Genomic DNA, 26,985 nt, shown 5'->3' with positions numbered 1-26,985 from the left:
GCAGCCTGTTTCATTGAGGCATGAAAGCATATGGTCAACCTTTATTTTTAAGGGAGGTAATGTTTTACTTGCACCTTGGAGGGTAAGGAAGGCCTCTGAAGGTGTTAATCACTGGTGTCCTTGAAAGCACATGCGCACACACCTAATTTGGCTATTTGTGTTTTGGCAATTAAGATCACCCAGCTGGTGCCTGGAGGCCCAAAGATGGGAAGCAGACCATTATTTCAGCCAGGCAAATGACTTTTATCTGTATGGTTCATACACTTCCAAGGTTTTCACAAGAAATCCCAAGTGTTTATCCAGGTCACGTAAGAGTTTTAAGCAAAAATACCAAGACAGCGGACTACCACACCTTCAACTTACACCCAAAGCTTAAAGTCCCCTATAGGCACATAAATACCTTTCCAACATGAGATGCTCTTTATTGTACCAGAGACTTGCAACCGCAGGGACAAGCATGAAACTGTGGACCATCTTCATTCATCACCTGCCCCACTCCCACATCACCACTCACAAACAAAACATGCCACAGTCAACATAATCCATACATCACACCCTGCCACGAGTGACCCCATTAGTGAGCCAAGCCTGTCCTAGGAGATGGATCCTACCATATATTTGTGATAGAATGACCAAAGAATTTGAAGAATATTACAATAATAATGGTAATAACAATAAAGACTACTAAACTACAAAATGCTTGTGTGGGTGATGGGCAATGTAGTTTACTTTCTACTCTGGACAGTACCTACAAGAGCAGAGACAAATTCAGCTGCTGGGGTAAAAGCAGACTGCAAGAATTAAAGCACTCACACCTGCAGCATGGCCTGCTTACCATCCAACTCCTTCCTTAGGCTGTAGCTTAAGTTTTTGCATTAATAGATATGACAAGATGCAAAGTCTCAAACAGGGATCTCATCTGCACAGTGATGGCACTATGGAGGAACCACAATAGTACAGTACAAAAAACAGTACAGTAACTGTGAAGCAAGATGGGAAAATAAATAATAAAAGAATAAAATAAAAAACAACAAAAAATAAAATTAAAACGGAAAAAACCCACAATCTTGCCATTAGAAAAGCCAAGATAATTATTCTTTGATTCTATTTATACCTTCTTTGATTTCTATATATAAAGATCTTTAGGCTTCTACTACTGTTTTTTACACCCCTATGATTTTCTTCCAAGTACCCTGTGTACTCTAGATTGAAGTTTGAGCTAAAATGTTATAATAAGGACAGACAGAGTTACTTGGGAATTGAGGACACTGCTGCAATGCCTCATCTTCTTCCCCAATGGAATGAATGGAGCTGCAGTTCAGTGTAAGTCCGAGAAAATTCAAAGCTGATTTTTGTTTATAATGACTGATACCATACAAGTATTCTTTCCAGAAAGCCTACTCTATCACCCAGAAAGCAGATGCAAATACGGGTATAAATACAGAGTGCAAGGAAGCCTGTGGTAATGCCCACATTAACTGCTGCACAGTCAAGATTTTTACCCCATGTATGTATGTGGATACACATGCACCTGCACCTCTCTGGCAATTTTTGACAGACATAACTCACATGGCTCCGGTAGATGCCTCCCATGTTCTCCAAGTTCTTTCACAGACTTCGGTGGCTGTTAAGTGAGGCTCCATGTGTATCTCAACATAAATAACCATATTGGTTGATCCCAAGCTCCTTTACACCACTATTCCTACTAACTGACTCTCCTGGCTCCAGGGGAGCTGCTTGGGATTTACACCTAGAGTGATTCCCAGCAGGAGCTGCCCCAAAATGTGCTTTCCTCCACTTCTGCCCCTGCCCTCAGTTAATGCATGTGCGCAGAAGCAGCGAGGGGACTGCGAGCATCCTCTATAGCTGCTCAAGAGGGGCTTTTGTAACCTGTTCAGCAGCTGATGGGCATGAAACTGAAAAATTGATGAGGCTGGCATGGGGCAGAGAAGGTCTCTCAGACTGTTTTGCTGCGAGATGCATTTGGGTTTCTGGGGATTCTAGTATGAGGAGGCTTCAGGGCCAGTGCCTCCATGACATGGGGCCCAGGGACACAACATTATCATCCCCTGAGCCACCCTCATTCCTCACACAGGCAAGGGTTTGGGGATGACACAAGCACTGAAGGAACCAGCTCATTCCACAACCAGGTGGAAAAAAATAAAAACCCAAACTTTTAATTTTTGTCTTTTCTATTTATTTTTGAATTAGCATTCAGCATCTGACGCCGCGACACAGATAGCTAAAAATGAGTGCATGGATATGTCATCCATGAACAAAGTGGCTCATGTTTGTTCTTTTATTATTTAGGAAATGCACATTAATTACTGCAGATTTTCTCCTATACATCTACTGTATCTCAGACAGAATTGCTGAGAAGGGTCTGCAGAATAAAAATGTATGGGGTAATTAAATGGATATTTATAATTAGAACTTAATAATTTGCATCAGGGACAAATGAGCTCTGATTTCAATCTGTAGTGCATTTAGATTAGCCTGAAGATAGTGTAATTTGATGTTTTATAGTCCTCCTCTCAGATTATGAAACAATACAGTGCCTTTAAAGCAGCCGTGTTTGTGTCAGGACTGTGTTAAGAAGAAGCTGCAATGAAAATGTTTGACAACGTGAAAGCAGCCATAAATTACACGAGAACTGTGTAAAAGTCTTGATGAAACAAATAAAGGGCTGACCTACAACACACCTGATCCAGCACCGCACCCGCGCCGCTCGGCACTTGTCCTGGCCCGGCAAGCGTATCCTTACGCAGGCGGCTACTTAGCACTGAGAAAACTGTAAATTATCACTAGTCAACAACATTGATTTTTAGTCAACGTTTCAATCAGTTTGAAGTAGAAATACTACACCACTCCCCCAGCAGCCTCTTAGCCAGCCAGCTGCTCGGCTGTAGCCTTTTCGGTCGCAGCTCTGTTACAGCCCCATTGTTCCCACTGTACAATATTTATGGCGGGCTCTCCAGACACAGGTACTTGACCTGAAGGTCACTGCCTTGTCTCCTGGACATACAACCTACCTTCCCTACTGATTCCATTTACCCAAACACAGAGAGCCCCTGCCTGCAAAGCCTGTTACCTACCTAAAGACACATGGGGTGAACTGTTTGTGAGGGATGAGGTGCTACGTAGCTGAACCCCCCCAGACAAGTGCCAGGATCTTCACAGAGCTCGAACACAGGGCAAGAAGTGGTCAGACCCCTCACAGAGAAAAGGGTCTTGGTAAAGAGCTGGTTGGTTTGCAGATGCAACTATGTCTGCTTCACTTCCCAGCTTTGCCCAGCTGTCAGCATCAGGCTTTGGTCCCCACTCTGCTCCAGCTGGAAGCTCTAAGGCCTTACCTGGGGTAAGTCACCCCACCTGTGCTGCAGAACAATAGCTGCCTATCTCACCCAGGTATTGCAAGGGTGTATTCATTAACATCACTGAGGCACTCAGGTCCTCATGTAATAGATGCTGTGGAGGTAAACACCAAGATCAGCAGATAAGAGGGAGACCTGTGCAGGCATTACAAAGAGGAGCATTGCACCTGTGGAGGTGCAAATGCCTGGGAAAAAACACAGGGGTGCCAAGTACCTCAGAAGCTCACAATCAAACCACTTACAGTTTGACAAGCAACACGGAGAGCAAGGGAAGAATCAGTTTCTGGAGGGAGACTTTCAGAGCCCTGGCACCCAACACTGTGGACCTATATCCCACAGCCTCTTCCCAGCCTTCCCACAGAGGAGGAGCTCAGTCCACCACAGATCATCAGCTGCTAACTATAAACACAAAGGGGAAGCAGAGAAAGAAAGCCTGGAACTTCCAAATCACTGCTCCCAAAAGTGAGGACTCACAGACCTGGATGCCCCACACATAGCAAGGTGGCCAGGTGAAGTTTTCACCAGCAAAGGCCACCTCTGCATTTATCTCCTTTCCAGCAGGGACATCCCTGTGAGACAAAGCTGCAAGCACCAAGTAAGCCTCCTGATTCCCTGTAAAGGTGGTGAGACACTGGCACAGGTTAACCAGGGAACTTGTGGACATGTTCAAGGCCAGGCTGGATCGGGGCTTGGAGCTACATGGTCTAGTGGTAGGTGTCCCAGCCCATACAAGGGAGGTGGGACTAGATGAGCTTAAAAGCCCCTTCCAACCCGAGCCATTCTGTGATTTTAATTCCCAGCAAGGTGTGATGCTGGGAGTCCATTAGTGGGGCACAGGACAGACTGGTGACCAGCTCCTACCTGCCCTCTGCATCTCCAAAAATGCTGTCCTTTGCAGCAGGGGGAATCCTGTGTGTGCAAGGCTTTGTCATTCCTGTGCATTTTGAAATCCACCCAGTGTCAGAGGGGTGGAAAACAAGGCACCGAGATCTTCATTTGAGAAGTTTCTTGTTTGACCAGGGTACACGTTCTTCAGATCAGCTCGAGCAAAATGCAGGTGAGCTGCTGTTTGCTCAGCTCGATGAAATTGGCCTGCTAAAAAGCAAAAATGTCAGGATGTTACAGGCTCAGCCTCCTGCCAAGACTGAAGACTGGGCAGTAGCTGAACAAGTGTCACAAATAGGACAAAAAAAAAAAAAAAAACTACCACAAAACCCAACAAAAAACTTTAAACAACCCTGAATTCATACCATGTTGCAGAGTCAAAGTCATTCTGAGACCACCTATGCCCCCAGGTAACATCTGCCAAAGCTACATTTACAACAACCCTGACAAATACACCTCTTACAAAGCAAGTAACTTCACACACAAAAAAAACAAATTTAATGTAGCAAAGATCCTCAATTTGTCTATATTCTTACCACCCCAGAGTTAGAAGGAACCACCTCAACATTGTGCATGGCCCAGCAAAATTTTGTGTCAGCTGAGTAGAAGCTGGAAGCACAGCCACCTCCACACTAAGGGCAGGTCAATCTCATTTTTTTCTTGTAAAGTTATTCAAAAGGGTGAGAGCCACTGTGTGAAGGTGCTATATCGCTCACAGACTGTGGACCCTGCACTTGGTCCATCCCCCCAGCCACACAGGAATTGCCTTACAGATGCATTTTACCCCTGAATTTAACTCCTGCTATTTCTGAAATCTCCCAGACACACACATGCCCCTCCTGCTCTCACACACACTCAAGAGTTTAATTTGCCTCTCAGAACACCAAACACCACCACCACCCCCTTTTTTTTTTTTTTTTTTTTTTTTTTTTTTTTTTGTCCTGGGCCCTCAGGTTACTGGCACAGTGACAACTCTTTTTTCCCCAACAGCAAGCCAGGAAAGATGATAGAACCTGTGTGCATGGCCAAGGGACTGGTCTCAACTGGTTCAGAAGGAAAAAATGGAGCTGTGTCTTTTTCTCTCCCCCTCCACCCCCTCCTTCTTGCCTTTAGCCAAAAGACCTGAGAGCATTTGATGTACAGTCAGCAGGTATTTAAAAAAAAAAAAAATATTGAAAAGGCTGGCCGGCTCTGGGGCTGTGACACTCTCTCATCAAACTCTGGACTTCAGCCAAGTTCATCTGTTAATGGAGAGCCACAGCCAGGGCCTCCCCCCACAGCCCCCTCCTCTACTTCTTCCACCCTCCTAAAAAACTAGACATCGATTATGTCTGTGCTTTTCCCTTTCTATTCAAGATAAACAAAGTGCTTCAAGTTCAGGGCACACCCTGGGACCCTTGACAAAGCAATCTATCATCCTGTCTGCTAAACCAGTCTGGCCACACCACCGTGCAGGAGACTAATGCTTCCAGTGTACAATTTTCCCTTTGTGCTGCTGCCCTATTACTAGTAACCTCTTTTCTTTCCTACCTTCCCAGGAGCAGATGTGCTTGACCACTTTGCCTAAGCCCCTCCTGGCAAAGGCATTTCTCACTGAAAGCAACCTCAAGAACTGGAAAAAATAAAATTAAAAAAATAATATAAAAAAAAGGAACTGAGCCCTCACCAGCCCCCCCCCGTCTCCCCAGCTCCTCTCTCCATCCCTATGCCCATCAAAGAAATCCAGCATGGAGCTTGATTTTTGCTTTCCCACTGAAGACTTCTTTTTAAAGTGTGAGTTTGGGTTTAAATCATATCCAGTAATTCATTCTGACTTGCAATTAAATGCAAATACACTTTTATAACCAGCTTGGAGTGTATTAATTTTAACCACAAATGAAAAAATAAGAATACAGTCCCTCCAATACCAATAATGAATCGCACTATAAATCATGTTAGTGGTCACATTCATTAAACTTGCAAAGCACTTTGAGATCCACAGGTGAAATGTGCCATCAGCCTACAAAGCAGCATTGGCTCACCCAGACCTTGATGTTGTCACACCAGTGTCCCAGACCCCTTCCAGTGGCCACAGCCAGCTCACAGGGAGACCCCTGGTCACACAATGAACACCCTGACATGCTGGGGACCCAGGTCTGCTCCCCATCCCTCCTGCCAGCCCTCCAGTGAGGCTGGTGCTTCGCAAGAGACAGTGGATTCACAGCCCAGTACTAGAGGCAGGGTCCAGGGCCAAGCTATCCAGGCAAATTTATTCTGGTCAAGGAAATGGCCAGGCTGGGTGCTCTAAAAAACAACAGCAGTTCCCAATATTAACAGGAAACCATAAATCATCATTTAAGGTGCACTTCACAAGAGCTAGCATAGCTTTTTCCTAACACTCCCAGCTGCAGACAGCTCCTACCCCTTCCCCAGGTCTACACAGCTCCGTCTACTCGCCAGCATGAAGAACCTCAGTCCCAGTTCTTAGCCAATAAGGAGAAAAGTGAGGTTTTCTGGCTCCTTTGTTTTGTTAGGACAGCTGTGTGCCATTCCCACCCCCTCCCACCCATCCTCTCCTAAAGAAATAATTAAATCCAATTAGGACCAGAAAGTAATTTACATTTTGGTTCTATGTAAGATGGGGGGGGAGGGAGGGAGAGAAGGAGGGTAAAGAAAAAACGGGGGGGGGGGGGAAGCAGATGAAACATGTTGCAATGAAATTTCATTCCCTTGCTACTGATTTGCGCTTGAAGACATCTTAGACTGCACTTTCCCTCTTGAAGGTCTGATTGTTGGTTTTACATTTTGGTGCATTGACAGCGAGGGAAAGGAGAAAGGTAGAACAGAAAACTTGTTCCTATTCCCTTTCCGAGAACAAGACATCTTAGCTGGGGTGGCCCATCCAGCTCCAGCTCCTACTCCTGCTCCTGCTCCTCCCCGAGCTGAGCCCGGGGCTCCTCCACCGCGGTTTACTGATTTACAGAACCTTGGTATGTGAATGGCAAAAATTCCTTGGCATAAGTATATGTTTGCTGATCACATTTCAGATCATGTGTTGTTCATTATTATGACTTGCTCAGAAACAGTTTGCTACAGTTACGTGGGTTTGCCTTGGATATTTTTTCCTCTTTCAGTACATTGAAAACAGCATGGGGGGGGGTGGGGGAAGAAGCAAATGAGAAAATGTTTTTGTGTCTATATGTTACCTCAACAGCTACTTTAAAAAACTACAGAAAAGGATATACAGTATTCCAGGACTGGGAAGCAGGGGCAAAAGGAAATGAGATTAACAAATCATTTCTTAAAGACCAATGTAATGTCAAATTTTGAAGTGGAATATTTTCCTTAGCATGTGTATGGAATTATATGTGGATTTGATATTTATACACTTCTGAGCTAACTAAAAATACATCCAGCCAAACCGATGCATTGAATTTAATCTGGTGCATTATTTAAGCAGCTAGAATAGAAGGCCTTTTTGCCAGGCAAGGCATCAGTGTGAGGACTATCTGTAGCACAGGGCAGCAAGTCCAGGACACATTTATTTCTAAAAATACTACCCCTTTCCTTGTGCAGAATTTTTTTTTTCCTTTTTTTTTTTTAGTCTGCTTTCTGGCCATTAGAAGAGCAAATATGGCATCACTTCAGAAAAAATGGCATCACTCAAGAAAAAAACAAACAAGGTTTCCAAACAACACAAGTGTTTCACTTTCACCTGTACTATAAAACTCCAATTAATTACAGAGAGTTTGCTCTGAACTCCTCCTGCGATTTACTCACATCTCTGCCAGTGGGAAATGGTACGAGCAGGTTTCCCTTTACTCTGTAGGTAAACTGGGTGCTCTCCTCCCTGCACCCGGCACAAAACATGAACATTTACTTTTTTGTCATTTTCATATAGTAAATTATCCATTAGATTTCATCGTATCTTACTAAAGCAATTACATCAAGAAAATGATAGCGCGTGTGGAATCAATTATGCATGCGCTTGGCCAGGGACCAAAGGCTATGAAGTCGGAGAGGGCAGAATCGTTCGACACACACAAATAAAAAGCCCCTGGATCTCACAGATGGACCCCATCAGTTCATCTTACTGCCGAAAAAGTTCATGCACTTAATAATTTATTTGTGTTCTGGATACTGTTTCCCAGCTGAATATTAACAACTTTGAACTGAGCCATGCTTTTAGCGTGGTATGGGGTGGAAGTCATGGACAGGCAGCAGTAGGTCTCCACGGAGGTTAGAACTATACTCCTGTTCCTTGCAGAATGGTCATTTTCTCCCTCCATTTTTTTTCTTTCATTAAGCAGTTCCTCTAATCAGGGTATCCATTTCACTCTTCTGATTCATCTTCTTACCTGGTGATAAACTCTCAAACCAAAGCCGAGCATCAGTTACCAAAGACGCACAACTGAAGGGACAAAGCAAAAGTGAGGGCCCAATCCTGCAGCCAAGAACCATGGTACTGACAGCACAAGAGCTGGTGGACACAGGCACCCAAGTGCCAAGGCCCAACCAGGCAGAAGGGGTGGTGGATGGCCTCCAGCAGATGCCCAGGCAGGTTACGAGAGCTGGGCAGGCTTCCAGCCAGGCTGCTCCCAGTTTCCCCTTCCAGCTCGGAACATGGGTTGGACGACGAGTGCCTTGCCCAGGCAGGCAGGAGAAAAAGACCCTTCCTTGCAGTGAGGCAACTGCAGGACTTGACTGTAAGAGGAGCAACGCCAGCAACATGACTTGCTCCTACAAACAGGGCACTCCCTCCCCGGTGCAAGCGTCCCCCAAACACAAAACCACCACCCAAACACCAACAGCTGCTTTGCACACGTATGTTGTTGTAGGATCAGGCCCAGGTATCCTCAAGGCCAGTCATGCAAAGAAAAGCCTGGGCCCTGCCATGTCCTGCCCTGCCATGTCCTGCCCTGCCATCACCTCTCCCCTCTACCCAGACAACTCCAGATCACAGAAAATAATCCTTTTCTATCTCTACATACAGAAATCATTTTTTTTTTTAAAGGAATGTCTCCCCCAAATGGGAACAATTTCCTTCTACACTTGCAACCAAGTGTACTTAACATTAAAAGAGAACTGATAGAACATATTTAATTACTCAAGGTTAGACTACTAATTTCTCAATTCACTAAAGGAAACTTGGCAAGAAGATGCATCATTTTGCTGCTTTCTACTGGAGCATCTGAGGGAGAAGAGCCACTGAGGCAGCTAATACACAAAACATGATCAAAAGTGATTAACAACAGCTTCATATGCAAATTGCATTAATGAAGGAGTGCAAAGTCATCATGTAAATTAAATATGTCAAATCTCTTGGTGAACTTTCAATCTTGAGAAGAAAAAACACCGCTTTAATTTTTTTACATCATCAATTTTCCAAGATTGAAAATCTAAGAATCTTGGTGCTATAAAACAATTTTCACCTTTTTTTTCTCCTTCAGCAGCCTGACAGGCTGGCCTGATGTGTGCCGAATGCACATGTTAATAGGCCAATCAAAAATGCAAAACAATTCGCAATTACTGCAAGGACCTAATGGTCATTAGAATTTACAACTAGGTAATGAACTAAAGTCTGCCCACACCATGCATATTCATAAAGCAATTTAGCCTTTGAAGATTAAAGAAGTGCTTAAAATTCAAATGAGCTTTAGCAAATTATCAGTAAGATTCATCCAAAAAGCAAAAGGGTTTTTCTTCCTGTGATTTCCTTATTTTTTAATGCAAAATTGTTATATCTTCCAGACCCGAGCTTCAACTAAACACAGGGCTCCGAGTCAAGCCAAAGGGGCTGGAGACACACAGAGGCAGAAAACATTGTTATGGACTTTGTTCAGAAAACTAAGCCCTTAAGAGCCAAACCTATCTCTAAACATGGTAATTTATCAAAAGCAGCACAGACTTGCTCATAGGCAGTATTGTGTGCCGCTCTCTGAGAGCAGATTAACAAGATTTCCGCCACCCTCCAAAAAAGCCTTTTTCCCCTGAAGTCACATCTTCCGTGTAAACAGCAAATGTATTATAAAAACATTATTTTCATCAAAGTGCAGCAGCATTAATTTTAGGGGACTCGCCGCATTTCAAAAAGGAGGGATGAAAAGATCTCCGCGCCGGAGCGTGCCACCGAGAAAGTCGCTTTGCTCTCAGGGAGCGAAGCCGCTGCCGCCGCTGAGACTGAGACGGAGACGGAGCGAGAGTTTGCGGGGGGATGGCTCAGCGCCGGCGACTGCTCAGAAACTTGGCTCCGCTCACAGTCAGCCCCGCCGGGGCCTGATCCTGCCAGCTGCTCCAGCGGCATCCCGAAGGGAAGGGTGCCGAGGAGGGGAGCCCCGCTTTCGCTAGCGACCTCCCGGAGGCTGGGGCAAGAAGGCTGTGCTGCCTGTCTCCCTGGTTTTGAAGCATGGATGGATGGATGGATGAAGGTTGAAATAAGTTCTTTTCCCACCTCCCCAGCCTTGACCAGCCTCATGGCTTATCTTAACCTGCAGAGCAAAAAGGACGATGCCCGAGGCTGTGCTAACACCCTGCGTTTTTAACATTTATTCGAGAGAACAGGATCCAGCACAGCACCCCAGAAAACATTCACATCAGCCACTGGTCCCTCATTTTAACAGGTTCCCCCAATACCAGCATTACTTCACCCGAGAACAGTTTAGGAGGGCCAATATGGGATGTGACAGCCTAAGTCGGAATTAGATTTAAAACAAAAGTTAAGAAACTACAGCCAGGTCACTGAGCTGTTGAAGGCCATGTCTCTCAAACTGCCTCCAAATTATCTCCCCCATCAGGAGAAATCTCCCCCCTTCTTTTTGCTGCTTTCGGAGATGGCATATGGATGTAAAAACCACACCGCTGGGCTCCGAGTATTCCTTAAAATAAAGCAATTAACTTATTTCCAGGCTCCAGCAAGCGATCGTGACAGCCTTCCCCCAGCAGAAAGTGGGAGCCGTGGTCCCTGACCCCCGGCCAACACAAAAGAGGCAGCCCCAGCACAATGCCTGCTGTCAGCAACTGAATTATTTTTATACAGGAATTTTTATCTCTATTGTACAAACAAGTATGTGTCTGTGCTGACTTGTTAAGCAATCCACTTGTATGTAGAATAAGGTTTTTTCTTTTCCCTGTTACCAGTCACACAGCTCTAAGATCAGAAGAAATACATACTCTTTGAAGCTCCTCAAATGTTTTAGTTAAAAGGACAGCAGTTGTTTTCAAAGATCCAAGAGTATCTTTATGAGAATTTAATTTTTTCTTATTGATTTTTTCTAACGTAACACAATTTTAACACAGGACAGTTTATAGTTTATTACAAAATAATATAGCCTCCAAATAATCTTCTGGGAGGTAATAATCCCTTTCTCCAAAGGCATCCCACTGTGGTTTACCTCCTCGAAGAGGACAAGACTCCCCAGCTACCGCTTCCCTTTGCACTACAACTATTTCCTAAACATGAAAATCAGCACTGATAATAGAGAAAACACGGGGGAAAGCCCCTGGCCACCCTCACACAGCAAATGCTCGATGCACTTGCAAAGCCCTGGCTGAAGCACAACAGTTTTGCTGCTGATACATTCTCTCATAGTCCAGAAAGAAACAACACGGTAGCTAAAATGCAACGAAACCCGATGATTCATGCAAAGTCCAAAAAAAAACCCAGCTGTGCTGCTGTAGCAAAGTAGCACCGGGTGACAAATTAATTGCTGTGAATTTGGGGGGGTGAAAGGGGTGAGGGGACATTTTATTTTTGCATTTTATATTTCGCTGCCTTCTAAATCAATTAAGTGAGCAAGGAATGCAGAATTAAACTTACTTCCCGAGGAGTGAGGAGCCATAATGTGTGTTTATTTTAATTGCTGTTGTTGTAGTAGCAATAGTAGTAGTAGTAGTAGTAGTAAACAGTAGTAATAACAATAATTAATAATAATAAAATAATAGTAATACCCACAACAACAGTAACACCACTACTGAAGGCAAGGCTCTTCTTTAAGCCTTTGTTGTTCAGCAGTAATTCCATTGTTTATTTAGGCAGAGGTTTTTCTATCTGACGCTAAGATCAAATTGTAGGTGTAATTGTTCAGCACTTAGGCAAAGCAGTAGGAGGATGGAAACAGAATGCCCCGGGTTTTGACTGACCAAAGTTCCCCAGGTCTCCCTTCAACAGCACCTGCTCAGAGTGTGAATTCAGCACCCTCCAAGGCTGCTTCAGACCTCAAGACCTCACCCCGCCAACGCCTACCTGGAAGGGCAGAGTTGAAGCTCTGCTTCTCCTCGACAGCTATTTCACAGGGATATTAAGCCTCGTTTCCTTGACGGTAATGCAGTTATAATTTGGGTTTTGCTTCTTGCTCCAGCCTTGCCATTCAGCACAAAACACAAAAAAACTCAACTCAAGCTGAGCTCCGTACCCATAAAATACGTGAAAGTGGTGGGTTGTTTTTTCCAACAGCAACCTGTTCAGGTAAAAAGTTCCAGCAGAATTGCAGCAGGCAAGCGGGGAGAGGCCCCCGGGGAGAGAAGAGAGAAGAAACACTTCATTGCACTGTCTGCAAACCCAGAATTCAGCAGCTTTTTTTGGCAGCCGATTTGTTTCAAGTGTTTTGTTTGAGGAAACGTATGTATTTTTCTTTGTGCACTTTGTGGATTTACTACAACCGCTCCAGACAGCTGTTGATTCAGTGAAATGAGCACATTATTAAAAATCCTCTAACATCGCCACACTGAAAAACAGACACCTTTGGATGGAGCTTTAGATTTGAACCCAGAAAAAGATGCAAATGAAAACTCTGAAGAGGATGTGCAGCCTTGGACTGTGCCTGCAGCCTGGGGGGGCAAATGGAGCTCCAGCCCCTCTGTGATGACTCTATTTTCTTTGTTCCCACCAGACCCAGATACTAAAAATGAATGAAAACCAAAGCAAACCATCCCACGTATAAAAAATAAATGTTTCCTAATACTTGAAAAAATTGTATCTCCCCAGCAGGCTGGCATTAAATGTCCTGCAAATAATTCTGCACTGTGCCCCATACTTTGTTTTCTTTCCTTACTTACAAGCCAGTTTTGCAGAGGGAGATCACCTATACTAAATGAAGCAGGAAAGAAGTGGATGTTTTCATTTTGCTTTATGTCAGAGGAAAACAAGGCGGCAAACTGTGGCATATTGAATATTTTTTTTCCACCGCTGTCATTCACACTAGGCTATGGAAGTTTTAGACAATTCCCCAGCCTGGCTGCATATTAAGCTGGCCATGTACAGCTTTATTATAGCGTGGTGGTGAGGAAACATTAATATTCCTGTGTTGCATCTGACAGGACATTTACATGCGCCCATCTGAGCTCACACCTGAGAGCTGCTCCGAGGTACAGTAGCTGTGCTCCGATTGTAAAGGCAAATGAAGAACACAAATTCCCTGCTGGGATCGGGGCTGACCTCACCACACCCCACATCGCAAACCTTTCCCTTGCCAACCCGAGGCAATGCCACCTCCGAATGAAGAATGAGCCAGGGAGCAGCCACCAAGTTAGCAGCCCTTGTGGAAAAAGAGCAAAAAACCTCACTGAATTATTTTATAGATGCACAACGAGTGCAGCTGGCCAATAAAGGTTGGGAAACAAACTCCGCGCAGGATGCGTTGCATACTAAACCCTGTCAGGAAGACGATGAGGATGTTTATGGGCTTCCAAATGGGTCTGGCATTAGCACGGGAGGCTTTGAATAATGTGAGGGCTTGGTCTGCCTGTCCATGAGGGTCCACAGTCACTGGTCCAGCTCCTTGCAAGCATTTAAGCATGCGGGTGCTGTTTGGTCCTTGTTACCAAGGGTGAGAGCCCTAAAGCACAAACTGTTTTTCATGGAAATTCATTATGAAATGGAAAAGAAATCATCCCGACCACTCAGGCAGTTTGTGGGTCCATTAACGTGCTGTGATTTTTAAAAGTATGTAATAAATCAAAGCAACCAATGCACTGATATCAACCATTGTGGGCCCAAACCTGCTACGCAAGACGTTACAAGAGGCAGGCTGGAGCGAGGGCATTTGTACAAAACAAGATAAAATATGTTCATTAGCCCAGGGGAAGAAAAAAAAAAACACCAATGGTTAATTTTAGGGGCATGCGACCAGCAGGCCATAGGTCTTAATGTATTAAAATATATGAGCTCGGCGTATTTTATGAACTTGTGCAATATCCCTGAAGCTGACACATAAAATAGAGTCCTCATGGATGGAAGCTGAGTTCAGACGCCTGCCAGGCTGAAAAGATGACCTCCTTGGGTTCACAACATCACTGGCAGCATCACTACCTGAACAAAATCACAACACGCTGAAAGGTAATGAGAGATCCTCAGCGATTAGCTAAAAAAACCCAAAACAAACAAACAAACAGACAAACAAAAAAGCTCCACTAAGTGGCAATGTGCCAGGCCATGTCCAGCTTGATGCTAAACACCTTTTATTGCACAAAGCTGGTACTACTGAATATAAAAACAGACCAAAGCTTGAAGGGAATTTTGTCCAAAAATTGCAGTAATGAGGATGCGTGCAGGCAAACAACTGGAGGCTTAACTCCCGTTGCCTGACACTACCTCACAAACCTCTTTAATCATTTTTATTATTTGAATGAAACAAGCAAGAGCTCGTGGGCTGAGGGTTGCATACACAAAATGGGGTGATGCTAATAGGCCTCCTCCTCTTTAAACGAGGCATTACCAAATTATGGGAATGTTTAGAGAAGACTTTATTTCTCTCACCAGGCTAATTAGAAGGTGTTTAATTTACTCCCTGCCTCAGTTTCCATCACCCAGCACTCATTGTCGGGACTCGCTGCACAGAGCCTTATGTTTATTACACACATTATTTTCAAAGCTCCAGGCACGTGATGTGAACATGCACCTTTTCAGATCTATATGAAGTTCAACATGTGCCGGGATGGCTTTTCAACCCCAAGCATTTTGGATGCAGTGATGCTTCAGCCAATGGTGAGCTCCATAATTAAATACCCCATACAATAGGAGAAAGAATGCAAAGCATTTTTCTCATCCTCTAAACCAAATCTAATTCACAGGAAACAAAAATTAAAAAAACAACAAAAACAAAACCACACACAAAAAAATAAAGTAAAAGAAAGAAAAAGAAAGAAAAAGAAAGAAAAAGAAAGAAGGGGGGGGGGGGAAGAAAGAAAAAGGAAGAAAAAGAAAGATACAGGGCACTGCAATACTGATGCTCCCCTGAAAGGATCATGCCAAGGCAGAGGAAAGAAAACTTTCTACCCTGTTCCTGTGCTTCGAGGGAACTCAGATTTGTGTTTCCAATAAAAAGCCATTTTTACATTAACTGTCTGTAACAGCAGGGTCTAAGCAAACTAACACAATCTCTGCCTCATACAAAGGACGATACTGGTGTCACGTGTTTGCTGCTTCAAAAATTGTTATTTATAAAAGGCAACAGGGAAAGCAGAGAAACTATTGACTCTACCCAATCTCCCCACGCAAGCAGCATTAGAGCAACTTTGTGATCCACTATATTTTCTTCATTTCTCCCCCTTCCCCAAAGTAAATTTCACAGCCACACAGGCCACCGCCTTTAATTAAGCTTTCAAAAGTCTTCTGACAATGCCAACAATTGCAAGACACTTCTGGAGCTCAATCATGCAATCATCGTGACACTTCTACTTACAATTTGTCTTAGAAAGAGTTTCTTTGACATTGTACTTTTGACAAAACAGCCAAGCTGCCGGTTCACAACCTTTCTCTGTCTTATTTACAAATACAGCTCGTACGCAGGGCTCCAAAACTCAGGAGCAAGAGCTTTTGGGTAGCACCCTCACTATTCCTGCCTGCCTGCCACTGTTTTACCCAGCCTGTGCTCTCTGGTTCTTTTCATGGGGAAAAGAGACAAGAATTTTACTCCAAAATACTTCCATATTTCCTTTTTTCCCTCCCTTTTTATAAGCTCTTGTCTTATTGTCCAGTTCCAACATGAAATATACAACGCAGGTGTCAAGAGTATTTTTTTTTCTCCAGAACAAAACAAAATAATAAGGACTGGCAATTTACAACCTACAGAATTATAATGACAACTACTACTAAGAGCCCAAGAAAATTTCTGCAGTGTAATGACTACTCAAAGACATTCCCTCCTGAGAACTGTAATAATCAAATATATTTGATCCAAAATCTACTACCAAACTGTGTCTACCTTTCCCCAATTACTGCAGACAGAGGTTTTTCTTATTTTTCCACACATTTTATTTGAATGCCACAAGCAGCTTGAGAATAAAGGCTTGGAGCAGCAAAAATGACCTTCTCTCCTCCTTCTTTCTTTGAACAGTAAATACAGCATCTGCAGACACACACTCAGCATTATAAAGGGGAATATGCAGCAGTACTCTAAAGTGTTCTTCCAACTGAATCCAAGTAACGTTGGAGCGCCTTTCTCACCCCAAAAGAAGCCTTTCATTAATTCCCTCGGATTTATACATTCAACAATCAAAATGCTAAAATCTGACACTGGCAGACGATAAATATTTCTTTGGCATTTTCGATAAGTGAACAGCAATTTTACGTTCACTGATCTCTGGATACTTCACTTAATATTTCCCCCTATTGTAAAATATGAGAGTGGGTAACTACAGCCCTGCCGTAGCACTCACTGCAAATCACGGGCTGCCGGTATCTGGTGGTGAGGCTTCAACATACATATTGATGAAACCTGCCTCATTGGACCCACACAACATATCCTATTAATTTTCAGTTAAATTTATGACATTTCAGCTATGCTGCTGGATTAGCACTCAAAATTTTATAGCAAGTCAAAGCCCCGTGCAGGCAGCCAGCCACACGGAAGAGACAAGTACACATGCCTGCCACCTCGATGGATCTCACAGTCACAGCACAGGTTGCACTTGTACATAGCAGCTCTCAGAATCATCCTTGTGCCTGGAAAACAGTGAGGATAAAGAGCAGCCTATGGAAGGTTAAAACAGACCTTGTTTATCCCTGCATTTGAAAGACTGGCTGCCTCCATCCCTGCCTTCAGATAAGCGGATCCTTAACCATCACTTATCTTAAGATGATCTTTTACTGTAATACACCAAGTTCCTGCTAAACTGTAGACAGAGCACATGCTGTACCCAGAGCTATCCTAGAGCACCTCTCTAGCCATAGCTAGCCTGTAACACCTCTTAGAGCAGCTCTCTAGCCACAGCTAACTTGTAACACCTCTTTGAGCCTAACTAATCAGGAGCATTTGTATATTGCTACTGAATGTGTATTTTCCCATCCCTTACCAGAAAGAATCAGTTCCCTCAATTTCTGCATTTTGCAAAGGTAGCCTCTGTCTTTCTATTTTTTTATTAATTACACACTCATACCTTTCAGCATTTTGCATCCTCACAGAAAAATCAGATAAAATACCAGAATCTGAAGAGCCTGATGTTCACTGCAGGGGCCTTCCAGAAACCTGAACTCCACAGCTCACTCCAGCACTCTCGATGTTCATATTACTGCCAGACCCCACAAACTCCTGATTATGGGTTACTCAAGCACTTCTCTGGGATACAAAGAAGGTAAACTCATTTAAGTAAAAGGACAGATGTAAACATGAAGCCAAGGGGAAACAGTGCATGGCCCAAACTCCTGGTAATCTTTATTCTTCACAGCCCAACTGCATTTTCCACCAATGGGAACAAGCAGGAGACCCCATCAGCTCCATTCTGGACCTGCACTCTTGGACCTCCTGTCCACAGGCACAGCTGCACACTACTGCAAAGAAAACCAGGGTCAGGAGATGTCTGGACAATTGCAGCTCAGTCTCTACTCACAACAGTATTCACGACTTGCACCACAGACTTGTGCCCACTTCCAGCCAGCACCACCTGCAAGCTAAGGTTTCCCCTACATGGAAGAGGAAGCAGGATCAGGCCCCTGCTGATGTGTACCTCTCCTTATGCATCACCCTCCCATGGCTCACTGAACCATGGAAAGCCAGGTGAAACCATGGCCTTTTTCTGAATTAACAGCCCCATGACCATCGTGCAAGGCCAGATCCTGCTTGCCTCATCACCTGCACCTTCTCAAAGCAGGATTTGGCTCATCGCGTCCCCTGTGACAAACGAGTGCCAGAGCAAAGCCCCCAGCTGAGGAGTTCTTCCCCCACCATGGCCATCGCTCCAGCCTAGGGAACTATTTGGGACCAGGGCAATGAGAAGCGGGTTTAATTCCTGCTTGACAGATACTGTGTTTTGTCTTTTCAACCAAGTGGCGCCGTACGTAAATATAGAGTTACATCATACTGCTGCTCCTCCATATTTGGTGATTTAGTATGGCTTCAGAGCTCAGAAAACTACAAATCCCTTCCGCTGGGCTCCTACCTCATTAATCAAGCCCTACACTGCTGCTCGTTTTCCGTCAGACTGCAGGCAGCACATGGAAATGGGCACTGCCCCCTCTTCCACACAGAGAAAAAATAAAACACAAAAAGAAAAAAACCAAAACAAAACCAAAAACCACCTTTAACATTACTGGGCTGGGAAGTGCAATATATGCAGTCATCGGGGTTTCTGAAAATGTAGTTTAGCAGTCACTGAAGACTGTTTCTTTTTATATATATGTATATGTAAATTCACATACATGTATTTGAAATAATATCCAGTATTCTGCAGAAACAGTATATAACTATTTGCATGACGTATGCATGCGTATGCACACGGCTTTGCAGACACACGCATGCACAGGCAGACACGCTGATACAAATTCACTGCCACCCCCAAAACCATAGCTTTCCAGCACAATTTGCTGGCCAGTCTGGAGGCCAAGGAGGCTGCGGGAGTTATCACTCTGAACCTCTCAGCATTCTTACTGCCCTATTATGGTTTAACTTTGTGGCCAAAGCAAGCCCAAGACAAGCTCCAGCACATCGTGTGATGATGTACTACTGCGCCTCTGACAACCCCCAAGCGGTCCTGTGGGCTCCCCAAAATGAGCCACATCCCAAACGCCACCATGAAGAGGGGTTTGAAACTGGTTCAGGCATTTCTTGGTTTTGATACGCTGCGATCTTGCCTTTTTCGACTGGTAGTACTGGAGCAGTTTGAAGTGATTTGCAATGCTCAGCACTCGTTTACTAGCAGGATTTTAAAAGCAAGCTACACTCCCAGAGCTCTGGGATTTTCTTTCATGTAATATGCCCAAATTTTTTAACCTCCTGTGTGAAAATATCTGCACTGGCAAATGGCCTTCCAGTGTAAAAAAAAACAAAAAAAAGCCTAAAAAATTGAATCATTTACCCTATTATTTAAAAAAAATGCATTTCATATTGTTTGTTGCACAAAACAGAGATCTGCCTTGGACATTTGTACGGCTGACATGTGGTTGTGTAAACCACAAACAAAATCAAGATACATCTGTCAAAACCACATCAGAGACAAGGGAGAGCACAGCGAAGCATTTATCATTTGGCTGAGGAGGCAGGCTGCAGAGAGCGGCCTTTCCTGTCAAACCAACCTTTTGAAATTTCCAACATGCCCTTAAACTTTTCGAATAAGCGTGTCTGTGCGCTTCAGCAACTGCCCTCTCTACTCTGGCCTGGCCAGTCGAAAATGGCATCTTAAAGTCAAGGTCGGTGGTGTCACTTTGCCATGGGGCTGTGTTTAATTACAGTCCATACGCTGACAGCCAATATGGAACCAAGGCTGGCTGACGCTTGGTTAACTCTTTCACCCCTGACTTTGCCAAAGACTCGAAAGCTCCTCGCTTTATCGCGCGCGGCAGGCTCTGAAATCTCCTCCCGCAGAGCTAGGGCCAGCGAGACACCGGGAGACGGTGACTACAATGCAGGCAAATCAGGAGAGCAGCCTCAAACAATACCGTCAGGAATACCGCCTGGCAGGGCACGTGCCTGTTGATCCTGCCTCTGCGCAGGCACCAGCAAACACCGGTCCTACGCTGGCCACAAACCCAAGGCAGGGTATTTAACGCGTCGGCCGTCACAGCGAGCAGAACAGAGACAGACACGGGCAGTTTACAACTGCGAGAACACGCTACATTGCAACTGAAACGGAAATGAACTCGCAAACACTTCTCCTTGCTTTAATTTACCTGCTATATGTTCCTGTTTAGGGCAAATTCCTCTAGATGACGTTGATAAACAATCGTCATCCTCTGGCGTAACCTGGATGCCAACCTCCACGGGATTGGACGCTTTTTTCAGCTCACTTGGTGAGGGTGAAGGTGGCTTATCCACAGCCTTCTCTAAGCAGAGACTGCCATTGCATTGTTTCCGTTTGTGCTCAATAAAAATAAGAATGTCCCCCAACGGGAAGTTCATCTGACACTGGCCACAAGTGAGGAGGTCGTGGTCCCCTTCCGGAGCTCCCAATGTGCCATGTTCAGGTTCGTCATCAGTGAGAATGGCTTCAAGAGGTTCGGCTGCAGTTTGAGAAACAAAAGGAGAAGCATTAGAGCTCTTAGATAAGGCACCAGGCACAGGGGGAGGAACGCACTGAGCCCCCTCTTCATGAATATTACACCCTGCTCCCCACGTCCCCCAGCTCCCCCCCAACTAGACCCATGCAACACGGCTGTTAGCATGGCAGCAAGGAGACGAATTCATCAGTTACAGGGAAGAGGTTTTGCAGGAGCAGCTGTAGCATGCAGAACTCAGCGAGCACTGCAACTGTCTCTGTATTCCCACACGAGGACAAATTTCAGACTTGACTGAATGATTCGGTGGTAATATTAAACGAATGGGCTAAAAGAATGCAGTGCAAAACTCCTGCGATACTACAGAGAGAAGCAAATACGGTGTTTCATTGCCAGATGTATTATTTATGCACGTGAATTCAAGGCTAAAAGCACTGCACACTCTCAAGCACACATGGGGGGGGATGACACAGACCCACTTTCTAAAATTCAGAAGCCTGAACTACACAGGCGCAGACAAAAAGTGTTTCAACATCGAGATATTGCACGTCCCCTACGCAGGTTGTGCAGGTAGCACCCATGTGTGTAGAATAGGAGAGGGAGAGCCATACCGTACAGCCGCACACACCCAGGCACCAAAGCACGGGGCATGTATAGCCCCTTATACCACATATGAAGATGTATACGTATGTATCTGTGTCACTACCCCATCTGCCTGCTTGCAGCTTCCAATTTAAAAATTCAAAATCCAGGAGTTATTTGTGGGGGAGGGAAGGGACAAGGCAAATAAATAAATAAATGTCAGAAACTGAAATTATAAAATGAGAGTGCAACAGAAATGCCTGGAGGGCCAGGGGAGAGGCAGCTCTTACTTTTCATCTACTTACTTCTCAGGATTCAAGTAAATATCAAATTCATGACCAAGTCCACCCAGAGATGTTAGCTAGACGGGATATTTTTCAGTACTTGAGTAAGCAAGGCAATTAGTCATTTTTCCTTTTTTATCCTAAAATAAAGGAATGCCTGAATTATCTCTAACATGTTAGCACTGGCGGCAGCTCTCAGAACCTACAAATCATCATGGCCAAGCAACTGCCACATTTCCTCCCAGCAGTGAGAACTGCCTTCTTTAAACTCAAAATACCTTGCCTAATGTTGTCAAAGTTGACAAATTTTCTGAATGAGCTCCAAAAAGCTTCATTATGAGGCTATTTCTGCTCTCAGAATCATCAGTGAATGCTCTAACGAGGCAGACGCTGCTCTTTTTTGATGGTGTTTTTTTTGTTTTTTTTTTTTTTTGTTAAGTTTGCAGAGAATACCTTGGCAATCTCTGTGTGGTCTCTATCACGACTGCCTTACATGACGGAAAAAAAAAAAAAAAAAAAAAAAAAGACTAAATACCAGCAGCGTGCTGGTATTCCTCTACCTGCACAATACAACAGGCAGGCTAAGAGTAGTGATAAGAAGGAGAGGGTACTACAAATACAACCCACCTCAAAACACTGGCAGGTAATGCAAGTGAGACAGAATACAACTCCTAAACAGTTAATCATCCTGACCTTCTTTAGCTGGCTGCCAATTTCACATTTAATGAACTTAAAGCCACAGAGAATCAAAAAATAGATTTTAATTTGACTGCGCAATATTGGAACTGATTTTGATAAAGTGCAAAAATCCAGTGAACTCAGGTTAAATTTATTTCAACCCTACCTAGGCTGAATATTGAGGAGGAAGATCTGGAGTAGCTCCCAGTTGTGCTGCGTAAAATAATATTGAAAGAGCACACTACCTTGCCGTACCTCGGCTCCAACTAGGACACTGGGATCCAGCCCATCATTTATTGCCTCTAGTACTACTTCTAATTTAACGTAAGGTCAACCACAGGAATATGAAGGTTACATTTGTATTAATAAAAACAACGTCTTAATCGCTGGGGTTTTCTTCTAAACTTACAGACCGACAAGACAAGAGGCACAACGTGCATTTCACGCTCCTCGGGAAGCCGGGAGAGGAGCAGGGTGTTTCTGTGGGATTGCCGGGCATGGCGGGTTTTTTTTTTCCTCCCCAGCCGTTCCCAGCGTTCAGACCGAGGGAGTAAATTATGGCAGGACTAATTCCACCAGTAGCTCACTGCACGCCGCAGACAAAGGTATTTTGCGAATCAAACTTCTAGCTCACCAGCTCTCCGCAGCAAAAAGACACAAAATAACCCGTGTTCCCCTTACAACTAGCTTAGCAAGGAGCTCTGCATAATCATTACTCAACTAGAATGTTTTCTCGCGGCCTGATGCCTTTCTGACGCTGTCAGTATTATTTAGCAGGGGAAGGTAACCCGCTGCTTCCACACCAGACAGTTAAAAGTAGTGCTCAACAAAAATAAGACTTTGTTAAAGTCTGCACCGACTGTGTTGATTTACAATCAAAACCAGGAAATGAAGTGGTAATTCAGAGGTTGCTGATTATACCTCCACATTTCACCTAATTAATTTTATAGGAGGCAAAGTTCTTGAAAATAACAAGATGATCAAATGTACAGATATAAAACCTGTAACCTCAACATTTTCTATGCTCTTAACGTAAATTATTGCTAATTAACAAGAATTATATTCTAATGTATGAAATACAGCTGGCACTGTGCTAACTGCAAAACATTGTGCTCCTGATGGAGGTACAGCCAGCAAAAATATGGTTTTCTTATTATTACTGATACTTTTAAAACTAAAATATAAAACACCGGATTTATAAAGAAAACGCCAAAATACAATTCACCTGGTCTCACCACCGATTTGCAGGATGTAGTCTTTTGATTCTGGGGCAAAGAAAATTCCCTGCTTGGGTCCCTAATCATCCGTCCCTATTTTTCATGCAAATTGCCCTTCCACCAACATATCTTTTCAGCTTACCCCCCCACCCCCTTCCCCGTTCCCAGTCACCAAAACAACGGCAACGCCTCTCCAGGAGAAGCGGGATGGATTTGGAGGTACCGTGGGGTGATGGGGGCGAGGGGAAGGGGGGGGAGTGGGAAATGCCACGGTACGGTGCTGGACACCACTGCATCCGCGCTGCCGAGGTATTTCCCCGCACCGTGCCCCGAAGGAAGAATAGAGAAGGGGATGTTTAATCCCGAATTTGTGTCCTGGGATTATGCGCTGCAAGGAAAAGGGGGGACGACGAGGGGTGTACAATGGCGGGGGGAACCCGGGTAGGGGGGGAAAGCGAACATCATCCATAGCAAGCAAACTAAACTCCGCACAAAATTAAGAACAAAGAAGAAAGGAAGGGGGGTGTGGGGGGAGAGAAGAGATGGAGGAGAGGGAGCTGGGCCGCCCTCCCCCTCCCGCCGGCCGGCCGACAGCGGAGGAGCCAGGGCCAGGTTCAAGTTCGCGGGGCTGCCCCGGTTGTTTGATCTCGCTGTGCCTCCTAGCGTCAAACACGGGCAGGCTCCGCATCCCCCCGGCTCTCCGCTCCCCCGGCCCGGCCTCCCTTCCCTCCCCCCCTTCCCTTCTCCATCTCCCCGGCCCACCCCTCCCTACTCCCCCTTCTATCCCCGGGGCGGCTCTCGCTTGACGGAGCCCCCCCCCCCCGCCTCCTCCTCTCCCAGCCCCGTCCCTGCCGCCGCTCCCGCCCTACACGTGCGGAAACTCCGCGCCGGCCCGCGGGTATCCGAAGGAAAACGAGCCGAGGGGATGCCGCCCGTCTCCGCTTACCCCCGAGGGCAAGTAGGAGCCACCTAATATCTACCCCCCCATCCTCCCCCTCATCATCCCCCTTTCTCCATTCCCGAGACTACTTGGGCATCCCGTCGCGAGGAAATGACCATACCCTCCCATACCTCATTTAGGGAGGGGGGGGTGGCACCCCTATAAACCGTTGATGTTGCAACACCTACCCCAACGCAATACTGGGCAATCTAAAGGAAAAAAAAAAAAAAAAAAAAAAAAAAAAAAAAAAAAAAAAAAAAAAAAAAAGAGCCCCGAAAATTGCTGGGGGGGAGAGAAAGAAAACGATGGGAGGCGGGGAGAGGGGCTGAATCCCCGACTCCCTTCCCCCTCGAGTTTTAGGGAAAACTTTTGAGCTCCAGTACCCGCTGCAAAAAGCCAGGTCGGCAGAGGCTCCATGTGCGATCCTGGCTGGAAATCCGTGCAGCCGTAAGGGGAGAGAAATTGCAGCATAAAGTTTTTGGGTTTTGGTGTTGCTTGGTTTGTTTGGTTTTGTTTATTTTCGCGAAAGTAAAGAGAGAGACGGGGATTGTTGGCAAGAATAGCCCTGGGTTTTCTGCCACCCTTGAGAGGGAACAAAACCCGCCGAGTAATGAGGGAAAGAAGGAAAGAAAGATAAAGAAATAAAAGGGGAGGGGTAGAAACTATAAGAAGCATACAGCGTTTCCACTTCCCCCAGAAGCTCACCCCGAGGAAAAGGGGATATTTTTTCCCCTTATTTCCCACCCCCCTCGCCCAAAACCTTTCCAGCTCGAGTTGCCTTTTGTTGTGCAAAGAGCGCTCCCGCTTATCTCGCATCTAACCCTGGTGTGTGGTGGCGGCTGGAGGGAGGGAGTCGGAGAGTTTTTGTTGCGAACGGTGCGGTGGGGCTCGGGGTTTGTGTTTGCTGTTGAGTATTTTTCCCTCTCTTGGGGAGAGTGTATTTGGTTTGGGGTTGAAATAGGCGGCGAGAAAGGACCGTTCGAGGGGTGTGAGGGTGCGAGCGTGTGTGTGTGAGCGTGTGTGTGTGCTGAGCCCGGGCTCGCTCTCGCCTGTGTTTGTTGGCAGGAGGCTCCCCGCACACGCGGTGCTTGTAAACATTCAGACACGAGATTTTTCCCAATCAAAATCCACTTCCACTTTTTTTTTTTTTTCTTTTTTGAAAATCTTCCAAAAAATAGTAAGCGAGCGGGAGAAACGCGAAGCGAGAGGGCGAGGAGGGAATCCCTCCCGGCTCGGCTCGGCTCGGCTCCCTTGCCGCCCGGTGCCGCCCCCCCAGTCCCAGCCGGGGCGGGCGCGGGGCGAGGTCGGGGCGGCGAAGCCCCGCAAAGCGCCGGTCCGAGGAGCGGGGGGTCGGGAGGCACGACCACCCGGCGACGGAAACAAAAGGGAGGCAGCTTGGTTTAGCTCGGATCCTCGCCCCCCCCTCCCCCCCCGCCCCCCCTCCCCGAGAGGGTGGCCGAGGCGAAGCCACCGGTAGCGGAGGCTCTCCGGCCACCGAGACTTTTCTCCCCGCTCCGCTGGCCCGCAGCTCTCGTTCGCCTGCTCAAGGTGTCCACCATCCAGCCCGCCGCTCCCGGAGGAATTTCTTTACACTTTCGGCCGGTTGTTCCCCCCCGGGCAGCCCCGTACCTCTGCCGGTGCGAGAGCCGCCGCTCTTTGCCGCCAAAGAGCGAGCGGGGAAAGCGGGAGGAGCGGGGAGAAGAGAGCGGAGGAGCGGGGGCACAGGGAGAGCGCGCCGGCGGGCGGGGGGCAACGGGAGAAAGAGGAGAAAAGTGATCAAGGTGATTAAATTAGAGAGGAAGAAATTATCCGGAATGCTGAGAATCCCGAGCCGGCGCCGAGTTCATTTTTTTCCCCCGACTCTCTCACTCGCTTTCACTTTTTTTTTTTTTTTCCTCTTGCTCAAATTAAAAATTAAATCAGTGAAGAAGAAATCAAATAAATTGCTCTCCGGGTTACTTACGTGAAAATTCCCGTTTGCTTAAGTGCTGGGGTTTGCCTTGCTTGCGGCGCGACATGGTGGGTTGGTGGCTTCGGTGGCTTGTGAGTCGCTCGGTTCACATCGGGAGAGACGGGTTAGAGAGGAAGGAGACTCCAGAGAAAATATCTTCATCAATGTCTTTTGACATCCAAAATAAATTAGAAATAATACAAAGATGGCGCAGGGAAGATGAATTGTGGGATAGCAGTCATGGCTTTTTTTTTTTTTTTTTTTTTTTTTTTGTGCAAGGAAAAAAAAGAGGGAGAGAGAGGGAGAGAGAGGGAGAGAGAGAAGGAGAGAGAGAGAGAGATGAAAAAAATGGCAAAAGCCCCCCTGAGCTGCAAGTTCAAGTGCGGACGTGACGTCCCTGCGAACTTGAACGTCAGGAGCCTGGATGGACAGAGACATACAAAACATGGGCAGGGCAAGCCGGGGAGAGGGGAGGAGGGAAGGCGAAGGCAACACCAATGGACACTCATCAGGGGCTGGACATGAAAAAGAGAGCAGGACAAGCCAATGGACAGTGATCGCAGGGGGGAGAGGGGAGGGGGCGCGGCGGGAGGGGGGTGCACCGGCCGCCCGGCGCACGCTTCCGAACGGAGCTGGGGGGGGTGGGGGGGAGGGAGCCGGGGGCGGAGGGGG

The 26,985-nt window shown here is 45.8% G+C and overlaps 1 protein-coding gene across 4 annotated transcripts in view; it reads right to left on the bottom strand.

Moving 5' to 3' along the window:
• Nucleotides 1–26,779, bottom strand: part of BCL11A (BAF chromatin remodeling complex subunit BCL11A) — a 73,948-nt gene extending 47,169 nt beyond the window's left edge. For all 4 annotated transcript variants that reach the window (XM_030448618.1, XM_030448614.1, XM_030448617.1 and 1 more), the window contains exons 1-2: nt 26,326–26,779; nt 20,338–20,667 (exon numbers count right to left, since the gene is read on the bottom strand). In XM_030448618.1, the coding sequence (XP_030304478.1) occupies nt 20,338–20,667; nt 26,326–26,380 (385 nt within the window). In that variant the 5' untranslated portion in view covers nt 26,381–26,779. The remainder of the gene's footprint in view (nt 1–20,337; nt 20,668–26,325) is intronic.
• Nucleotides 26,780–26,985: the final 206 nt, after the last annotated feature.

This window comes from Calypte anna, chromosome 3 (assembly GCF_003957555.1).
Source record: "Calypte anna isolate BGI_N300 chromosome 3, bCalAnn1_v1.p, whole genome shotgun sequence".
In the NCBI taxonomy this organism is placed as follows: Eukaryota; Metazoa; Chordata; class Aves; order Apodiformes; family Trochilidae; genus Calypte; species Calypte anna.
The sequence above is the reverse complement of the archived record's forward strand: the minus strand, read 5'-3'. Positions and strand labels throughout refer to the sequence as shown.